The 18770-nt window shown below is 49.2% G+C and overlaps 1 protein-coding gene across 1 annotated transcript; it reads left to right on the top strand.

Annotated features, from left to right (window-relative positions):
* Window positions 1-5996: 5996 nt before the first annotated feature.
* On the top strand, window positions 5997-10539 carry LOC119097770 (50S ribosomal protein L1-like). The gene is given in 7 exon segments (XM_037220744.1): window positions 5997-6002; window positions 8684-8907; window positions 9859-9901; window positions 9943-10228; window positions 10231-10302; window positions 10305-10424; window positions 10427-10539. Coding segments are annotated over 7 exon segments (864 nt in total).
* Window positions 10540-18770: the final 8231 nt, after the last annotated feature.

The following is an 18770-nucleotide window of genomic DNA, read 5'->3' as shown; positions in this document are numbered from 1 at the left end:
TGGGAGCTGAGCCGTAAAAAGCTAGACTGTGAGTCCCATAAGCTCGGGGTATGGTGCTGCCAGCAAACTTATTTCAGTTGGATTCGGCAGTTTTTGATGACCATTGATCTGGCTTAAGGTCAGCATGTTATGAGAAGGATAGGATATGGACTACGACAAATCAATTGATGAAGGTTGTGTGCCGATCGATCCCAACAGTTCGGAGTATGGGGTTTTCTGCAGCCAGTTATGGTGGCTTTGGGCGTTTCTGTGACCTATCACCTGACCGAATTCGGTTAGGTTTAAGCACCTTACGGCTATGATGTGCTTGAAAGGTTGAAAGGATGGGATATCGACGATGACGCATCGATTGGTAGGGCTTTTGTGCCGATCGATAGCAGAAGGCTCGGAGCATGGGACTGTCTGCAGCCAAGTTTGGTAGTATTGGGCTTTTCGGTGATCTTGAACTTGACCCAAGGTCACTATGTTCTGGACAGGATATGATATTGATTATGGAGCATCAGTTGGTGAAGGTTTTGTGTCGATCAGTCCCCTACGCGAGGAGTATAGGGTTGTCTGCAAACTTAGTTGTCCGTGTTTTTTTTGACGACCCTTGACCTGACCCAAGGTTTCTTTGTTTTGTTAAGTGTAAACAATCTACCAAGTGACATCGAATGGTGAAGATTTGGTGTTGATCGATGTTATAAGCTCGAACCAGGGGGGGGGGGGGCTGTCAACAAGATGTGCCGGCCATGATGAAAGTTGCCACAAAAATTCGCCAATGGACGGGTTTCTCGCCGGAGTTTGCTCACTTTCCGTCAAAGTTGGGGGTCTGGTGTCCAAGTTTGGAGCCTCTAACTAAATAGAAAACTTCACCTCTAAAGGCAATAATTGTTTCCGTTATGGACTTTGTTTCCTAAATATTCCGCATTAGGTGACCTTAATTTTTCAGGACATTTGACGGACTTGTGCTGGTGAATATTCTGATGCTTTAAGAGTTGAAATCGGCGGGTAAATTTTTGGTAAAATGTTGTAAATTTTTGGTGAAATGCAAATTTTTGGGGAAATCCTCCCGCTGCGCTCTCCCTGACATTACAGCAAGGTACCGTGCATCACTCTTGCTGAAAAGAACTGGCTATCGTGATAGATGTTCGAATATCTAGTGGGTAATAAAGGCTTGCAGGCATGTTGGCGCTCGCAAAAGGACCCTGACGAGTCATTTAACGGGCTTGTTAGTGCTTGATTGCATACAAATGCTGCTTCGCAATGTCCTCTCTTCTTCTCAACGCGCTAGCCTTGCACGTTGCAGATGTAACGTGCCCTAATGTGGTTTATAAGACCAACGATGGTCTAAGGCAAGGGCTTGCCAAAAGATCTGGTGACTTTGGTTATCACCAAACTGCCACTTACTTTGCCTGACTAGTCATTGCATAGTCCACCTGTTATCCTATGTGGGAACTCGACACCTGTTGACACCTGTTATGTGGGGACTCGACATCTCAAACTTTGAGAAGAAAGTATGTCGCGCTAACGTCGTGATTGGGTTACTGTGCTAACGTGATCCATGCTTGGAACGTTTCTCAGCAGTTCATCACAACGTTGAATGCATCCATTCTTAGCATGTGGTGTTGGTGCTCTGAGGACGGCACGCACGGTTGAGAATGGTTCCGTCGATGTCTATGTCGCTGTGTATCGAAGACAACTTCTTCTGTCGACGGCTGTGATGAGGCCGTTTGATCTCAGCGGCGAGGTGGCCCTCCCGTGGATGCACGGTAATGCATCGAATACCCCAGGGCGATGGTGATGATTGGCGCTTCAGGACGCGCCGGATTGCCATGCAATTTTGCGCCCATGTCTCATGAAGTTGTTTTCCACACACAGTTGCGCGCCAACGCCCAATGACGTGGAAGATAGGTGTTATGTGTCAAGTCAAGAAGACAAGTGTCATGTGTGTCACAAGTGTCGTGTCAAGGCTAAGCGTGCTCTGCGCCAAGTCGAAGTGCAGTGTTCAACCGTACATTAACTGCGTTGGTGCTTCAATATTTTTTTATCGGCCAGATAAAAAATACAGCACGACACGATTGCTCTAACATGCCGTTAGAGAAATCGTGTCGTGCTGTAGCCCTCATGACGACATAACTATTATTGGTCACTCATTTTTGTATTGGTTCCCACGACCGGCAGTCACGAATACACTCTTCCATGCTTCGTGAGCTTCGAAATAAAACTATTGTCATCGCAGACTCTCGACGTTGCGTTCCTGTATGGTCACCCCGATCGAAAAATAATGAGCCGACCATCCGGACACGTGTTAAATGAATTAACTTCAAAATGTAAAGAGAACTGCATTTTCCGGTAGCTTCCTACCTCTGTTCCAGTTAAAGACGGTAAGAATAAAACGAGAAAGGAGAAACTGTCCTCCCGCGAATTTCAGTGGCGATGTGCCGTGATTTGCCACTGACTGAAACGCACGGCCACAAGGATTGGGCCTTGGATCGGCCAGGCGAACCCGGGAACCCAGGTTTAGTCAGGAGTTGTGTAACCATTTTGGGAAGCTTAAGGAAACCGTAGAGAGCCTAGTTCCAGTCTGAATAGCCGATATGGAAGTTTGCTGTTTAAAATGTTGCTACCGATAATCACGTTTTCATTCAAATTTGCACGTACCTGCGACGCGAGCACATTGCTAAGGTGTGGTGCTCGAAGTAGTGACATTTGAGATCTTACAGGAAACACAAAGGAAGTGCAAAAGTGGTTCGGTGAAGGTGAAATTGGCATTTACAAATACGTGTAAGACTATTATTTACACGGCGACAAACGCTTTAATTTGTAAAAAAAAATGCGCGCATTCGGCGTCTCAAAACGAGCGAGGAGAGATATTTTGAGCTGTGGTGTGAAAAAGGTAGCAGAGTAAGATGGGGTTGGTGATTATCCCGTTGAGGAAATTATCCCGTCAGGCCATTATGACGAAGGCAACAAACGCTTCAGCTGTAGCAAAACATTCGCAAAACTTCGGGTTATCACGAGTCTGTGCAACAGGCTTGTTTAAGCCAGACATCAAGACATCAGACGTCATTTATACCAGACGTCAAGTTTATCATAAAAAGCTCTATTTGCTTTTAAAGATAGCAATCAAAAATCCCTTTCGTTGACATAAAGTGGTTCAAACCGAGGTGCTCTAAATTGGGCAGCGGGCTGAACTGGGCTCCAATGGCCCGGGTCACCTGGGTCCGGACCACCCCCCTCCCCCCTCCCCACACACACACATCTGTCCCCACCATCGGAGAGCAATCTCCAGCCGTGTTTAGAGCCATTTTGAACATTGTGTTACTTGTATTGTACGTAGTGGAAGCTGGACGCACAGATTCACAGTGCAGAATTATGCCAGAGTTGATGGGCTTGACACGGAGCTCCGTTTCTAATGCTGTGCAGTTGTTCCTTCTGTCACCAGTGTGTTCAAATATGGCACCCCTTTCCGTCTCCTGTATGGTCCTGTGGCTTCCAGCGCAAACATTCCCTGCGGACCACATATTTTTTCAATGCGCAAGCACGGTTATCCTGACGGTGTGTATCAAAATATGTAATCACGGGGTGGCATAAAAAATGCTAGGTTTAGACGCGGAGTATGTATCCGCTACGGACCACACGCTCGTTTTTTTCGTAATGTGCGAGCACGGTTTTTTGTTATGTTTGACCGGGGCGCTCGCCTCGGGCATGCGCGCCAGGACGATCAAGAGGGGGCGGTCCAGTGAAGGAAGTGTCTCACATTTGCAAGGGTTTTTGACCTTAACTAGCCATCGGGAAGATCATTCCGTGCAGTCGGTAGTCCTGGCCTTCCTAAGACCTAATCCCCTCGACTTTCTGAGCGACACACCCACGAAGATGTGCGGACTATTTCGGGGACACTATGCCAAGGTCGCCCAGGCATACATGACGTCAAAATAACGTCATTCAAATTTTGTCAATTCATTAGACATACGGCGATCAAGACCAACAAAATATAACCTGACGTTCGTGAGCACGATTTCCTGATATGACGGCTGTCAATTAGCTCTGAATCAATGCTGTGCAAGGTACGATGAGGCAATTAAAGAATGATGTATTGAGAAGCATATTTACTTACATAGAAATTGCATTGTGTGAAGCAGTCTTTTCCATTTAACGAATAACGGGCGTTATAAGTAAGCTTATTTCATCATGCCTCATGCTAGCTTCCATATCGTCAAATGTGGAACATTTCCGTTGAATACGCCAATCCTGTCGGAGGGGGGGGACTTTTTCACTCGGGATTCCGATATTCAGACGGTCATTCGCGGTGCTGGGAGACCTCATCGGCCTGGTGCATCGACGGCCGGGCGCTCGGCACCTACGACCCCACAAAGTGTATGCCTGGCGGGAGGATCGGTGACCTTTTGGCGTTTTCCTGAGGCTCCCAGCCCTTGTCCACTTATCACATAGCATCGCGTTGAATTTGATGTAGCTTAAAAAAGTTCCACAGAGCTTTGAGATCATGCATTCGCATGTTATCGTTGATCTGTTATATGTAGTGCATTCCTTCGCGAGCATTTATCGTCCTAATAAGCACATCTAATATAGAGATGTTTCGCTAATATTTGACGCTAAATCGCGTGCTAACTCCAGCCATATGATTGCCTACATGTTTCAATGAACGGTCATTGAGAAAAAAAAACAGATCAAGGTATAAGGTGTGGTCTCAGACTTTTGATGAGGCAGGTCACGCCGTAGTTGGTCCGTATTTCTACGGCAATACATTTATCTTGCATAAAACCATATACGGCGTTTTACACACACACACACACACACACACACACACACACACACACACACACACACACACACACACACACACACACACACACACACACACACACACACATATATATATATATATATATATATATATATATATATATATATATATATATATATATTTGGGTATGAAAACTTTCCACGCGTTCCAACCCTACCCACAGACTTTCCAATGGAATGCTACCTTGAAGAACCATTCCATTGGAAAAAAGAAGCCCTCGTGACAAATTTGTCACGAGGGGTTATATGCATTACAGTTACTTTACTGAATGACCCCTAACGGGTAGCGACGGAGGAAGGCCTACGCGTCACAAAGGCAAGGGTTCCTCGTGGCTAGCGATAGGGCATTGTGAGCCGATGAGAAATTTCGGCACAGTTCAAAGGCGATAGAGTGAGCTACGTGATGATGCTGTAGTGAGCCTTAAACACAGAACACATGTTTTTCGTAAAAGCTCATATATTGTTGGTTAGCCAATGTTGCCGCCACCATTTGCACTCATCCAGCTAGTCAGTTTATAACAAATAATTTTCTCGATGATAATTGCCTGCGAACCAATATAATGGGCAAGCGAACCACCGGTGCCATTTACTGTAACAGGTGAGATAAATTCAAACAAATGTGATTAATCCTGATAAACATATTACTCTCAAGGAGCGTTTCTTTTGTGAGATTAATAATTAGTGAGTACAGTCACGTGCCATGTAGTTTGAATAGCTGCGAGTGTCATAAAGCGACAATGACGGGTTCAATATGGGAGGCGCAGTGCGTGGGGGGGGGGGGGGGGCTGGATATAGCCAATGATTCACACCCGCACAGCTTATCTAACCAACTAAATTAGATACTTATAAAAGTGTTTATTTCGACGAAGCAGCGCTATCACCTCGCTGATTAGTATCCATCAACGCATTCAATGCATTATGCATTACACCAGCGCTATGTGATAGTACGTAATTTCAAAAACCATACAGGAACTTCGCCTTCACTTTAAAGTCAGTCACGATCCTTGCTGCTTTGAGGTGATATGGGCTTTGGGAGTCTTGTGATTGTCGTTTGTAACGGTGAGCATTTATCGGATAATTATGATTCGATTGTGAAGAAATGAAGAAAAGTCTCAATTCGCTCCTAGTCATGTGGACGTCAAAAATCAATTTGAAGAAAACAGCGATGTGCAAATTACCCGCGTCACACAATGGTGGTCAGTATGAGGGATACCGCCAAGAATCAAAGGTTGAAGAAAGCACAGAGAGAGAAATACAAAATATAAATTCGCGTAACGCCGTCCAGCCCCGTGCGCCACCGTCGTCCGGTCCGATCCGGTCTCTTTCGATTTTACCCGGTCTCGTCAGCGAGCTCATTACGCTCCATCCGGCACCGTCCAGTTTCCATTCGCCTCGTCCGGTACTGCAGTTCAGATCCAACTCGGTTTGGTTCCATCACTTCCAAGCCCGTTTGGTCCCATCCCGTCTGTTCGGTCCATCCGGAGCTGCCTGGTCTCGTCTGGTCTCATTTCGCTCCATCCGGTTCCATCTAGACCCGTCCTTTCCCGTCCAATGTCGATCGGCTCTATTCAGCTTCTTTGATCGGTTCCATCCCACACCGTCCGATCCTGCAGACATGCCACCAAGCTAGCTGTGGTTCTTGGCTTTGTGACGTCACAGACAGCTGAAAATGTTTGATTTCCTCGCATAGTCAACTGCCCGCTGCTCCGCACGTTGGTTGATTTGACGACTGGGGAGCGTGAGGTAAAACGCAATTTTTGTCATTGTGTGGAGCATGAAAGTAACTGGAGGTGTTCGAAGCATTCTTAAATCTGTTTCTTATCAGGTTATACCGGTATTGTATAAATTTCACACCAGATGAATTGATCGGGAGACGAGACTGGTCTTTAAAAGTGTGAGGTCTACGCCGGTAGTACAGGTGGCCCACCATGTTTTTGTATTCAACTCAACATCTATGCCACAGTGCCTAAGAGTCGGAAGTTAGTGAAAGGACCTAAGGTCAGTAAGAAAAAGGAGCAATGAGAATATAACAAGAAAAGGGTTTCTCTGCCTTATTTATACAGTCATGTTCTCAGTGTGCACCTTGTGATCCTAAAGCAGGCAAACATAGTATTAGGGGATACTCTTAACACAATGGGCACAAATCGACTGTTCAGCATTTTTCACTTATGCATTGTGCCCTGTGCTGCATATGGATTGGGGTCTGCCAAAAACACAATTCCCTTCTTTGAAAGCTTTCTTATTTTATGAGAGTAAATACACCATTGCTCAGTTTGTCAGTTGTGACAAGTCTCAGGCAAAACTTGTGACAAGACAAGAACACAAATAAGAAAGGAAGCTAAAGAAAATAAGGGATGAAGTAAGGCACTTATACAAAAATAAGTAACTAAAGGAATTATAGGGCATGCTGCCTTAACATTGGTGCAAGGATCAAGTGGTGAGCTGAATGAGTAACACATCTGCCAGAAGCAGTCCAAAATTTTTATAAATCTGTTGACAGGATCATGCTTTATGCAGAACAAATTGATGTAGCTGATGCATTCAGGAGATGTGTAGTGTTAGCTCTGGTGTTGCTGATACATTTTGAATTTGTGTGGTGAAATAGTGAATTTGACTTAGTGGTCACTGAGCCATTATGAAATAACTTTTGTAAATCAACAGTTATCTGACTGTGCTCACACTCAATGCAAGAAACATGTTTTGCAGGTTTGTCTGACCTTGATTACTGTTGAAGATGTCCAGTTGACCTAAGCCTGATAACAGGGTGCTGTGGCAGATCCAGATCCCATGGTGCACATCATGCCTCAATGCACACAGGTTGTCACCCCAGCGACTTTCATCCCACCCAGGCATCTGATTGTTAAGTGAATCAAAACAGATATATGGTTCACTCTGCAAACCATGCCCACATCCTTTTGATGGCAACCATGCATGGCCTTATTAAGTGAACCAAGATAGGTATATGGTTCACTCTGAACCGTGCTCACATTCTTTTGATGGCGACCATGCACACTGTGCCCCTGAGCAAGTCCTCCCTTCTCGGGGCACACATGTTCAGCATGGTCTGCCTGACCGCCCCACATGGTGACAGCTGTCCTGGGGGGGGGGGACCCCAGAGCCCAGCAGGTCACAGTGTAACTGCATGCATGGAAAACTCCTGCGGCGGCCAGTTCACTCTGGTCACATCCAACAACATTGGACCACTTCACCATTGTACACATTGCCTCATGGGGCCATGTTCAGACTGACTGGCAGCTGCAGGTTTGGATACATTTTGCTGTTACCTGGCACATTGCATAGTTGCATTGTTCATAGGTGTATAATGACACCAGGTTTGCAGTGTTGCTGCATTTCCCATGCTCTTCATGGTCATATCAAGGTGGATACAGTATGCCACCTTATGGCATGTATTCTGACTTGTATGCACCATGCTCTTTCTGCTATAAGCATGCCGTAGCGGCATGAGCATTTCATAGTGTCATGACGCCCTCTTTCTCCCGGCCTGCCCCCCCCCCCTCCCCCCCCCCGTTCCCTCACTGGCCCCAAGGTATCGGTAATCTGTCCCGCACACCGCACATGCAGCGGACACAATGTATTGATTTGTGCAACCTTTTGTGCAATCCATTGTAGTCCAGCTCACTGCAGCCATCTGCCACCTGGTGTGGGCTGGGCTGGTAGGACCACACATCTGTTAAGCCCAATCCACCCCATTCCAAGTGTGCCATGTTGTAAGCCCCATCCAGCAATGGTCTGGCACCAGGAGCCGCTGTGAGTGCACACGGCAGACCTGCCGCTGCCTGCTGTGGCGTATACACCAGTGCATGGCAGTGCGTCGGCGGCTTGGCGCATAACGCGCGTATGCTTCGACGCACTTCAGCCTGGCGCGCCATGCTGTCCTCCGCTGCGTCGGCTGGGCGGCCCGCTGCTGACGCAAGCTCGACGCGCCGTCTCCACGTCTGCGCCGCTCGCCGCCGCCCGGAAGGGCACGCGCGAACGCAAGAAAGCCAAGATCGTGAAGAAGGAGGAGGTGAAGACGGAGTGGGTGCCGGAGAACGTGCGCCGCGCCGAGCTGCTCAACCAGCAGCCGTACCCGGACAGAAGGTGACTGGACCAGCGCGGGGCCGTGGGCGTGTCCCGGCGGCGATGCGTAGTCCCTGTCGCGAGTTCGGGTGGCGCATCACGTGGCCTGAGGTAACCTGGGGCGTTGAAGTGACAATGCGTCATACTCGTCAGCAGCAGAACATGACAAAATTTGGGGTTAAATGGAGTTGGTAGGTTCCAAAGTTCCCAAAAGTCCTGCTGAGAATTGCTTTTTTGCGTCCTCGGTACTGCCTCAGAGTTGGAATTGTCGACCAGCGCTGACAGCTGAATCACCCGTTCCGTTTTTTTGTAGTTGTTCATCGAATGCTAGACGGACTGTGTGCACTAGTGACAGAGGTAAAAAGTAATTCGCGCTACCTCCGATGAAATACTTGATCACATGGAAGCACCAGAAAACCGATAAATTGTCCATGCTTACGTGTCTGAAATTGCTTGATTAGATAAACCCTGTAATCGCTTTGATACTGAAATTGCCTAATTAGACAAACGCTGAAAAATCACTCCGATATCGCAGTGAACTGTTTCGCAAGTAGTATAATTGCAAACGAGTTGTAGGCTTAGCCTCACTATATTCGAAACCCTCCCTGTACGCTCTCTGTATCCCTTCCCGCGAAGCTCAGCTCAATGTTGAAATTAGTTCGGGGGGTACATGCCTCCTCCAACGAATAAGTTAGCTCAACCATGATAACGAGATAAGGCACCGTAATGTGACCGCGTGCTCGCAGCGGCATTTGAATGCCGTGTGTGGGGAGGTTATTTTGCCGCTTTATGCTGATATCAGCCATGATTCGTTGCTCGTCCTATCTTGCGGCTTCCCCCGCGGGCAGCGCCCGCCGTTGCGCTCCGCTTGTCACCTGCCGATGCCCACTCGTCTGGGCCTTAGTCGGCGGATCCTGCTCGGTACCGGCGCGCCGCCGTGCCCTCTGACCGCGCGCCGCCGCCTGCCGCCAGGGTCAACCGCTACCGCCTGCCGGAGCCGGTGGATGACGTGTACGTGCGCACTGGTTCCGCTGGCCCGAGTATAGGATGGAGCAGGCGGTGGAGATGCACCGCGAGACGCACCACCCGACCGTTACAACCGGCCGCACGAACTGCTGTTCGCCACCCATCGAGCTGGACATGCAGATGGACAAGCGGACGCGCTTCGCAGACCCAGTGCGCCAGTTGGTGACGCTGCCGCACACGTTCGAGTTCGCGGCGCCACGCGAGGTGGCCGTCTTCTGCCAGTCGGCCGCAGCGCGCCAGCTCGCCGAACAGATGGGCGTCACGGTGTACGGCGGCAGCGAGCTCATCAAGCAGTTCCAGAGCGGCGCTATGATGGCGACGACTTCGACTACTTCGTGGCGCACCCGGAGATGATGTCGGAGCTGGTGGCGATCCGCGGTCTGTTGCGGCGTCGCTTCCTAGCCTGCGCGACGGCAGCCTGACGGTCGACCTGGCGGCGGCCGTCGACCGCTTCAGCTCGGGCCTTGAGTACGCCTCGGAGCGCGACGAGCGGCAGCCGGACTTCGCCCAGGTGTGGCGCCCGTCGGCAAGCTCAGCATGCCGACCGATCAGCTGATCGCCAACCTGACCGCGCTGCTGACCGACCTGCAGGCGGCTCGGCCACGCGGCACACGCGCCCGTTCGTGACGCGCGTCTCCTCCTGGTGCCAGCCGGCGCCCGAGAAGTTTGACATCGACTTCGCGGCGCTGCTGGAGCCGGCGCAGGCGCAGGCGCAGGGCCGACGTGGATCCGCCGCCGACAGAGGTTCACGCCGAGCGGGTGTGAGCGTCAGTGTCGGGCCCTGGGACCGGTGCAGGTGGCGCCAGCGGCGGACCGGCATCGATACAGGCGGCAGCAGCGGTGGGCGCGGGCCGAGCCCGGCGGCACATGGTGGGTGCGAACACAAACAGGAAGCGACTGCCGCTGCTGAAACTCGGGCTGGTTTGGTGGTGCGCATGAATCGACTGCGTTCGATTACACGTGTGCTGTTTGTGCGTGCGATGTATGTCATGGCCCCTGTAGTGAATGCAATGAATGACTGAACTATTGGCGTTCGAGCTGTCAGTGCTGGCTGGAATCCTTCGACTTCAGGATGCAGGAAACTTGACGTCATTGCCAGGCTGGAAGTAGGTGAATGACCCAGCCTCTGGTTGGTCGACTAAGGACGGTTCAACTTAGTCATAGGGGTGGTACATACATTGTATGACACATTTGTCGCTTACCCTTGATCACGCACTGCTCTGCGCTGGGCGAGAAACAGCCCATGTGTGCTGCTCAAACTTTTTAGAGACTGGTTATACTGGCATCCACTCGGTTACCTAAGCACGGCATTACACTGTTTATCTCACGTCTCCCACTTGTTCCGTTTCGGCTACGCTCCATCAAATGTCCCCCCCCCCCCCCCACCCCATCTATGCCCAACATAATTTATGGATGGCCGTTAGCCCGCACTTGGCCGGCCAGTTTAGTGCGGCGCCCTCGGATAAGGGTCGGTTTGACCCCTTGAGACCCAAAGAACTACGGGAGTTAATCACCAAAGTTACAGCGTAAATAGGCATGTGCGTGAACTCATGGCAGATATTCAGGTCCCCAGGTCATAACCTTCGGGTCAAATGAGGTAAAACAAGGTCAACCTTCTGACTGGTGTCCGAAATTACCTCAGACCTATTCATGCAACGATCTGTAACCCGTATGCATCTTCTAAATAACAGATCAGTACTGTTATTTCGGTACAGGGATTCTGTTTGACCTTCCAAGATCACGGTCACCAGAGGCCTTCAAGATTGTCTTTGTGTAAAGCCTTGATAAGCGTCAATATTTACGCGGGGCAATGTGTTTCTAAAAACAAATGGTTGTGGCGGACTTATTCTAGGTCGGTGATCTCTCTGACCTTTGCCAGGTCCAGTTAACACATCTGTTGAAGTCTCTGTGATGAAGGAAATTCGAAATGAACGTCAAACGCTGCCACCGCAAGCAGTGTCCCCAGGAAAACGCAAGTTGGTTTTGACCGCGGCCTTGCCTTCATAGGTCAAAGGTCATAATCCATGATCAAAGGAATTTTTCGCCGTCCTGACTTTAGGTTGCTTTATTGTCTAAGAAACCGTTTCAAATATGTATTGCTTTGTCTCGCACTCCGTTGTCGCATCAGATTGCGCGCTTCGTTAGGAATTGCCTTCGGTGGCAGTCATGACCGGACTTCGATCTGTCGTACGTCAGGTAGGTTCCAACGGCATCTAAATTTAGTTCCGACCGATTGCTTATTGAATTGCCTACAGCTATCCAAAACTTTGCACCGCTACATCGCGTCGTTCCAAAGTTATTCTGGAAAACTGAGGCTTAAGTGGGTTTCTCCGGACCCGAGCGCGTGTCACAAGGTTCGTGACGATGCACCCGTTTATTTGAACGCTGACAGGTGAGCCAGCACAACGTAGTGACTTCGCCCCTAAGTCCCACTGCGAGGTAGGGCGTCGTACTATTAGCGCAACCCGCGCAATGCTAGGTCGCGTCAGGCCTGTTCCGCAACAGCGCGGCCTGTTCTGCCTGCGGCTGAATGCATCGCAAAATATGCCCCCACGGAACATAGACAGTGGAAGACGAGTATAGTTCCGATCTCCACGAGAATTTGGGACCACATTTTTAAAACACATTCCATGGTTACCGCACAGAAGCCCTCGCCAATATTATCATTTATAACAGGGAGCACACGAATACGAAAGGCAACAAGTCTGCTGGCGACAGTCCCCACTGCCTGCGTGAATGCTGTCCAGTCTCGTCTCCGAGCTGCTCCAGAGCGGCCCCGCTCGTCCAGTCCTCGTCTCCGAGCCGCTCCAGGGCGGCCGGCGCGGCCCGCTCGTCCAGTCCTCGTCTCCGAGCCGCTCCAGGGCGACCAGCGCGGCGCCGCTCGTCCGGTCCTCGTCTCCGTGCCGCTCAAGGGCGACCAGCGCGGCGCCGCTCGTGCGGTCCTCGTCTCCGAGCTGCTCCCAGAGGGGGCAGCCAGCCGCAGGGTGGCGACCAGCGCGTCCCCGCTCGTCCGGTCCTCGTCTCCGAACTGCTCCAGAGGGGGCAGCCAGCCGCAGGGTGGCGGCCGGCGCGACCCGCTCGTCCGGTCGGGAAGAAGCGCTACTCCATGTCCCGGCCGCCAGTCTCGATGGGCAGAAGCAGCGCGCTGACCGCTGCCAGGGATTGCCACGCCGGCGTACCACCAGCGCCGTGTACCGCACGGAGACAGTCACCAGCACCTGGGGAGCAAGCCCGGCCTACCACTGTAGTCACACCAGCCAGTGCAGGGGCCGTGCAACCGAATCGATGCACTAGCAGTGCCGCCGTAACATGTGCCTGGGAAGGGAGTCTGGACGAGCGATGCAGCCACGTTAGCGTGCACTTGAGCCGCGCCTCGGTGCTTGGGCGGTGACGTAAGGTTATCAGTGCGAATCGCAAACAAGGGTACACTAGTGCTGTGTTCCGACCAACATGCGCACCAATACTTGGTGATGGTGGATGGATATGAGTTACGGTTTTGGGGTGAACAGCGCGATTGAAGGAAATCGTAAATTGATACGCTATCAAGTGGTCTCCAGTAGGCAACCTGGCGGCGCACCACAGGACACTGAAGCTGCCCGCTCATCGTTTGATAACTGTGACATGTCACCGTGAGACCTATTTGCATGGTTACTGCATCGACATGGACCATTCGGCGTAATTCACCAGGGCGCTAGGGGTATGTCCATCAGGGGCCTCCTGATACCACCTTCAGTCCTGCCAGCCGCACACGTGTCCCACGTCAGGGTAATGGAACGTACCTGAGCCACGATCGGTGTGATCATGGCCCCAAAGCGGCTTACGCCCCCACAGCAGCCCAAGCCGATAGCCCGCAGATGAGTTGGGTATACCTGGAACCAACCAAAGCTCTGTTAGGTATACCTGGAACCAACCGATGCTCTGTTGGGTATATCTGGAACCAACCAAAGCTCTGTTAGGTATACCTGGAACCAACCAAAGCTCTGTTGGGTATACCTGGAACCAATCAAAGCTCTGTTAGGTATACCTGGAACCAACCGATGCTCTGTTGAGTACACCTGGAACCAACCAAAGCTCTGTTGCCTCGACGGCACGATTTTGTGACGCACGAGATGAGCGAGGCGATGACAGGAAATATCAGGCGTGGTTGGCGACGAGTGGCGGCGGCAGGGCGCTACTTTAAGGAAGTGTTCAACATTTGTGTGGGGTTTTACCGAACTTGCCATCTTGAAGATCATGCGGTAGTTTGCTGCCCTGCTCTTCTTAAGACCTAAAGCCCCTTCCCTTTAAATTCACCTTCTTTAAAACTAAACCCCACTTCCTTTTACTTTCGCACGTGTGTAGCTAGTTTATGAGCTACACGCCTGCGAAAACGTGTAGACTATTTGGAGGAGACTATATCAAAGTCGCCTGCGCATCCACGACGCCATAACAATGTCATTCAGATCCTGCCATTCCATTAACCGTGGGACGATCCAGGTAAAACAAATGTGAGCATCAAGTCGTGCATATCTAGCGTTCGTGAGCACGATTTCCAGATCAAACGGCCTTCAATTGGCTCTCAAAGCTGTGTAGGAGAATATAGGGAATTTAGGAAATTTAGGCAAGCATCAGGTATGAAGACAGCTTACTTGTAACTGTCAGTTCGCGTTTTAACACAAGCTCTGTATTTAGTCAATATTCGCCTGGATATGTTATCGTTTAATGGCGCCATGGAGAATTTCTATGACATCAAAGTCGCTGCCAGACTGGCCGCGTCAGAACTGTTAACGAAGTGATTTAGCTGACTCATTCGCATTGCTTCGACTCACCGCAAAGTGATTTGTTGATCTCTGCGGTGTGAAAAATCACCCATTCCTATTTTCGCGTGTTTTGTCTTTTTGTGGCTTCGCGCATATTTTTCCGTAATGACGGGTTTTACTTGCATTTCCATCACCAGTACGGTGCTATTCTGAACACGCGCTCGGCGGGGGTCAATCTCACTCATCCAAGGTTTTTCACTATGGTTTCGAACGGCGCGGCCAACTTTGCACGACTGTAGCCAACTGAAAAACGGATCATTAGGTACGAAAATTAGATGTGCCTTAAACGGTCGCTGACCTATGGCACATCAAAATCAGGCCGTGCTGTCAACACAGGCCATTTCTTGGGCATCGTTCAATCTGATGCGGTAACGAGATGTTGACGAAGTCATATCTCTCGGAGATAGCTTCTTATGCAATGAAACAGTTGCAATTAAAACTAAAACAAAGTTTCGTTGACGTTTGCTTAGGTACGAGGGTACGACTGATGCCAAAAGTAACCTGTTTTTTTGTTCGAGAACCCGCTTAAAGGGATAGTTTTTTGGTGTTTATTTCCAAATGCATTGATAGCAGGAACCGTAACAGGAATGTTTCGTGTACTTTTTAAAGGCCAGAGTAGGTCACTAACCTAAAATACACCCAGGTCAGGCATGCATGTTTTAAGGTCAGCATGTTTAAGAACATACCGCCTACATAATCCCTGCTGATTATTAGAATGATGAATAAAGCGAACTTGTAGTTTTTTGTCACCATTGTTCCTCTAGAGATGAAAAGCTAACTAACCCAAAATGAAAAACCAGTGCCCAGATCTCAAGACCCGCAGATCTGATTTTGAACACCATGCCAGGTCAAAGTTTCCTCCTCCTCAGAATCCTAAACTCATTATTACTAATCACGGCCATGGGGCACAGCGAGAAGCATTAGGCATACAAAATACAGCATTAGATACATGATTGGTCACCTTAAAGCCCTCTAGAGGTAAAACAGTTACTGACCTTTAATGAAAATCAGGTGACCTTTTGGCCTAGAGCAAGTATCTAGTGTTCACGACGGTTGCGTAAGTAGGCCTGGGAGCACTTAAGACACCAATTTCAAGTTCAACTTGGTTTGACCTTATTTGACCCCAAGGTCATGGCCTAGGAATATCAAAATTTGTAGCAAGCGAGCTCACATACATACCGCCCCACCCCAAGAATGTTGTGTCTCTAGCTTTTTTCCTTTTTAGATACCAGGAAGTCCAACTGACCTCGAGTGAAGTGTACTCAACCGGCCACCCGGCGCAACACGCGCCCGGATGGAGGTCAATTTGACCCCAAAGGTTTTCAGGGAAAGCTTTCGAACGGCACGTTATAGCCGTGCCAAATCTTGGCTGGTTGTAGACAACTGAAGAGCGGATCGTTTGGTATAAAAGTTTAGGCGTACGTCGCAAGGTCGCTGACCTACGGTAGGTCAAAGTCAGGACATGGATACGGCGAAAACGATTTCTAGGGAATCGTTCAATCTGACGCAACAACGGAGTGTGAGACGAAGTAGCATGTCTCTGAGATAGTTTCTTAGGCAACACAATAATTAAAAAAGCAAATTACATTAACCAAGAGTCCGGTATGAGGGCTAAACCATGGTCAAAACCAATCTGCTTTTTACTCTAGAGATTGGTGTATAGGGAGGTTCCTGATGCTCATTTTGCATGTATTGATAACGAGAACCTCATTTTACGTCTTCCATGAACTTCTGAGAGGTCAGAAAAAGTCACTGACCTAAAATGGCCTAGGTCGACATGTCGTAGGAACGTACCGGTTAGCTTAATCTTTGACGCTTATTCAAATGCAAAAAGCATAGCTGTGTTGTACGACTTTGATACGCATGACCTTCGAAAAATCAAACAAGGTCACTGGTTTTACATGAGCACCAGTGGCCTTTTCCTTGGAAGATATCTAGGTTTACGGAGTTTGCATGAGAAGTTTCAGGGTACTTTGAGCACCAACCTGGAGTTTGATCTTGTTTGGCCCTATTTGGCCCGAAGGCTACAATCTAAGAACCTCAGATTTTGAAGTAATTGAGTTCACGTACAGAATGAGACACCCTGCTTTTGGTGCATTTAGCTCCCTTAGTTTCTGAGATCCCAGAGGATCGAACTGACCACCCACCCGGGCGAAGGGTGTTCAACCGGCCGCTCGGGCGGTATTAGGGTGTTCGTTTCCAGCTTCATGTCTTCCGTTTTTTTCCTTCATGTCCTTCATGTCCTGGTAGAAGTTCCCAAATGCCTGAATTGTGTATCGCAAAACGCCATTTGTGATCAAGACTTACATGTAACGTGTCGAGTCGGTTGGAAGCCACTCGCTGAGTTGCTTCAGATACGAATAAGTAAATGCTCATATCATATATATATATATAGTCATTTTGTCTTAACCTGTACACAATGCGGCCATTGGGGAGGCAGAATTCGTAAGGTGTTTCCATGACGTCGAGCGTGTCTGGGTAACTTCAAATAAGGCGGCACGAAATAGTCTGCACAAGTTCTCGTGCGCCTAGTTCAGAAAAGAGAGGACTTGAATTCTTACAATGGCCATGATTGCGAACTGCCGGGAATTATCTTGAGTATGGCTGTCTCACTTCAAAACCCCTCACAAATATGGAATAGTCTCCTTAAAGGAAATGTTTGCACTGTACTCCACTGGGGGGTTGAATAGGTCGACACACTACTGGGTGGTCGGTTGAATACCCTTCGATCGGGTGGCGGGATCAATTTGACTCTTAGGAGATCTTAGAAAACTAAGATAGCTAGAGACCTAAAAGCACGGGCTGTCTTTGTCTGCGCGTGTTTGCAGTGTACTCTGCAGTGCAAGCTACGAAGGGGTGAACTCACTTAAGATGCTACACGCGAGCACAGCAATATTTATAAATGACTGCAACGACGGACTTTGTGAAGCTGTTCTTTAAACTGAAAAAAGATCCAACGGTGAAAACGGTTGCTACGTGTGGGTGAACCAGTCTACCAAAACAGAAAAAGTGACAGGGTTCTTAAAACACAGAAATGAGCAGTGACGCACGGCCTCTTGTTCCCGATAATGTGATCTTTAACTTGTCCTGCAAGGGGTGTGCCGAGCGCGCGAGGATTTCTTAGCTTTCGGTTTGGATTTTAGACTCCCGGTATGTAAGCTAAATTGCTTCAAATATTTGTTGTGCTTTGAAAAAACTAGTCGCCACGGGACCGGACAAAAATATTGTTCTCTAATTGATTCGATATATTCCTCCAGAAATCTCATAACACGAGTGTTTGTAAGCTTGTTACCTTGTGCATTACAAGGTAAGTAAAGCTCAGCGGCGTGCCATCGGCTCTGAATCTGTTTGCCTTGTTGATGCCACCAATAGCACAGTCAAGACCGAATCGTGACAAGCCGTCCGCGCTTGCTTAACAGTCTGGTGTCGTCCCTGACTTGCCTCGGAGTGTAGACATAGGCGACCTGGAAAAGACGCCTGCCACCATTCCGCGACACACGAACAACACTACTGTCAGCAGCGTCCGACTGAAACAGAAATGAGAAGGTCACACGTGGAAAACCAATCGGTGCGCGTCGTCCAACTGAACCACGAAGAGAGAGAGAGAGGAGGAGAGAGAGAGAGAGAGAGAGAGAGGAGAGAGAGGATGAGAGGGAGAGAGCGAGAGGGGAGAGAGAGAGAGAGAGGAGAGAGGAGAGAGAGAGAGAGAGAGAGAGAGGAGGAGAGGAGGAGGAGGAGAGAAGAGGAGAGAGAGAGAGAGAGAGAGAAAAAAAAAAAGTGTATGTCTTTACCTTGAAATTCTTGAGGCAAATGTATTTATTAGTTCGGAGAAACCCTGAAGGCGATTTTACAAACATCATATGACCTCGGAAGACCCTTGCTGCTTTGAAATGTTGGTTCCAGTGACCTGATTGAATGTGACAGGGAATTTGTTCCTGAGAGTGGTCAGCAAAGTTCTTTGTTTCCTGATGCGCTAAAAAGTACCTTTATCCAATCCATTTGCAACACAAATCCTACCATTCGAAGCAGCTTGGCCATTTCCAGAAAACAAACTGGTGG

Source organism: Pollicipes pollicipes, unplaced genomic scaffold (genome assembly GCF_011947565.3).
Source record: "Pollicipes pollicipes isolate AB1234 unplaced genomic scaffold, Ppol_2.1 Scaffold_4339;HRSCAF=5111_pilon_pilon_pilon, whole genome shotgun sequence".
In the NCBI taxonomy this organism is placed as follows: Eukaryota; Metazoa; Arthropoda; class Thecostraca; order Pollicipedomorpha; family Pollicipedidae; genus Pollicipes; species Pollicipes pollicipes.
The sequence above is the reverse complement of the archived record's forward strand: the minus strand, read 5'-3'. Positions and strand labels throughout refer to the sequence as shown.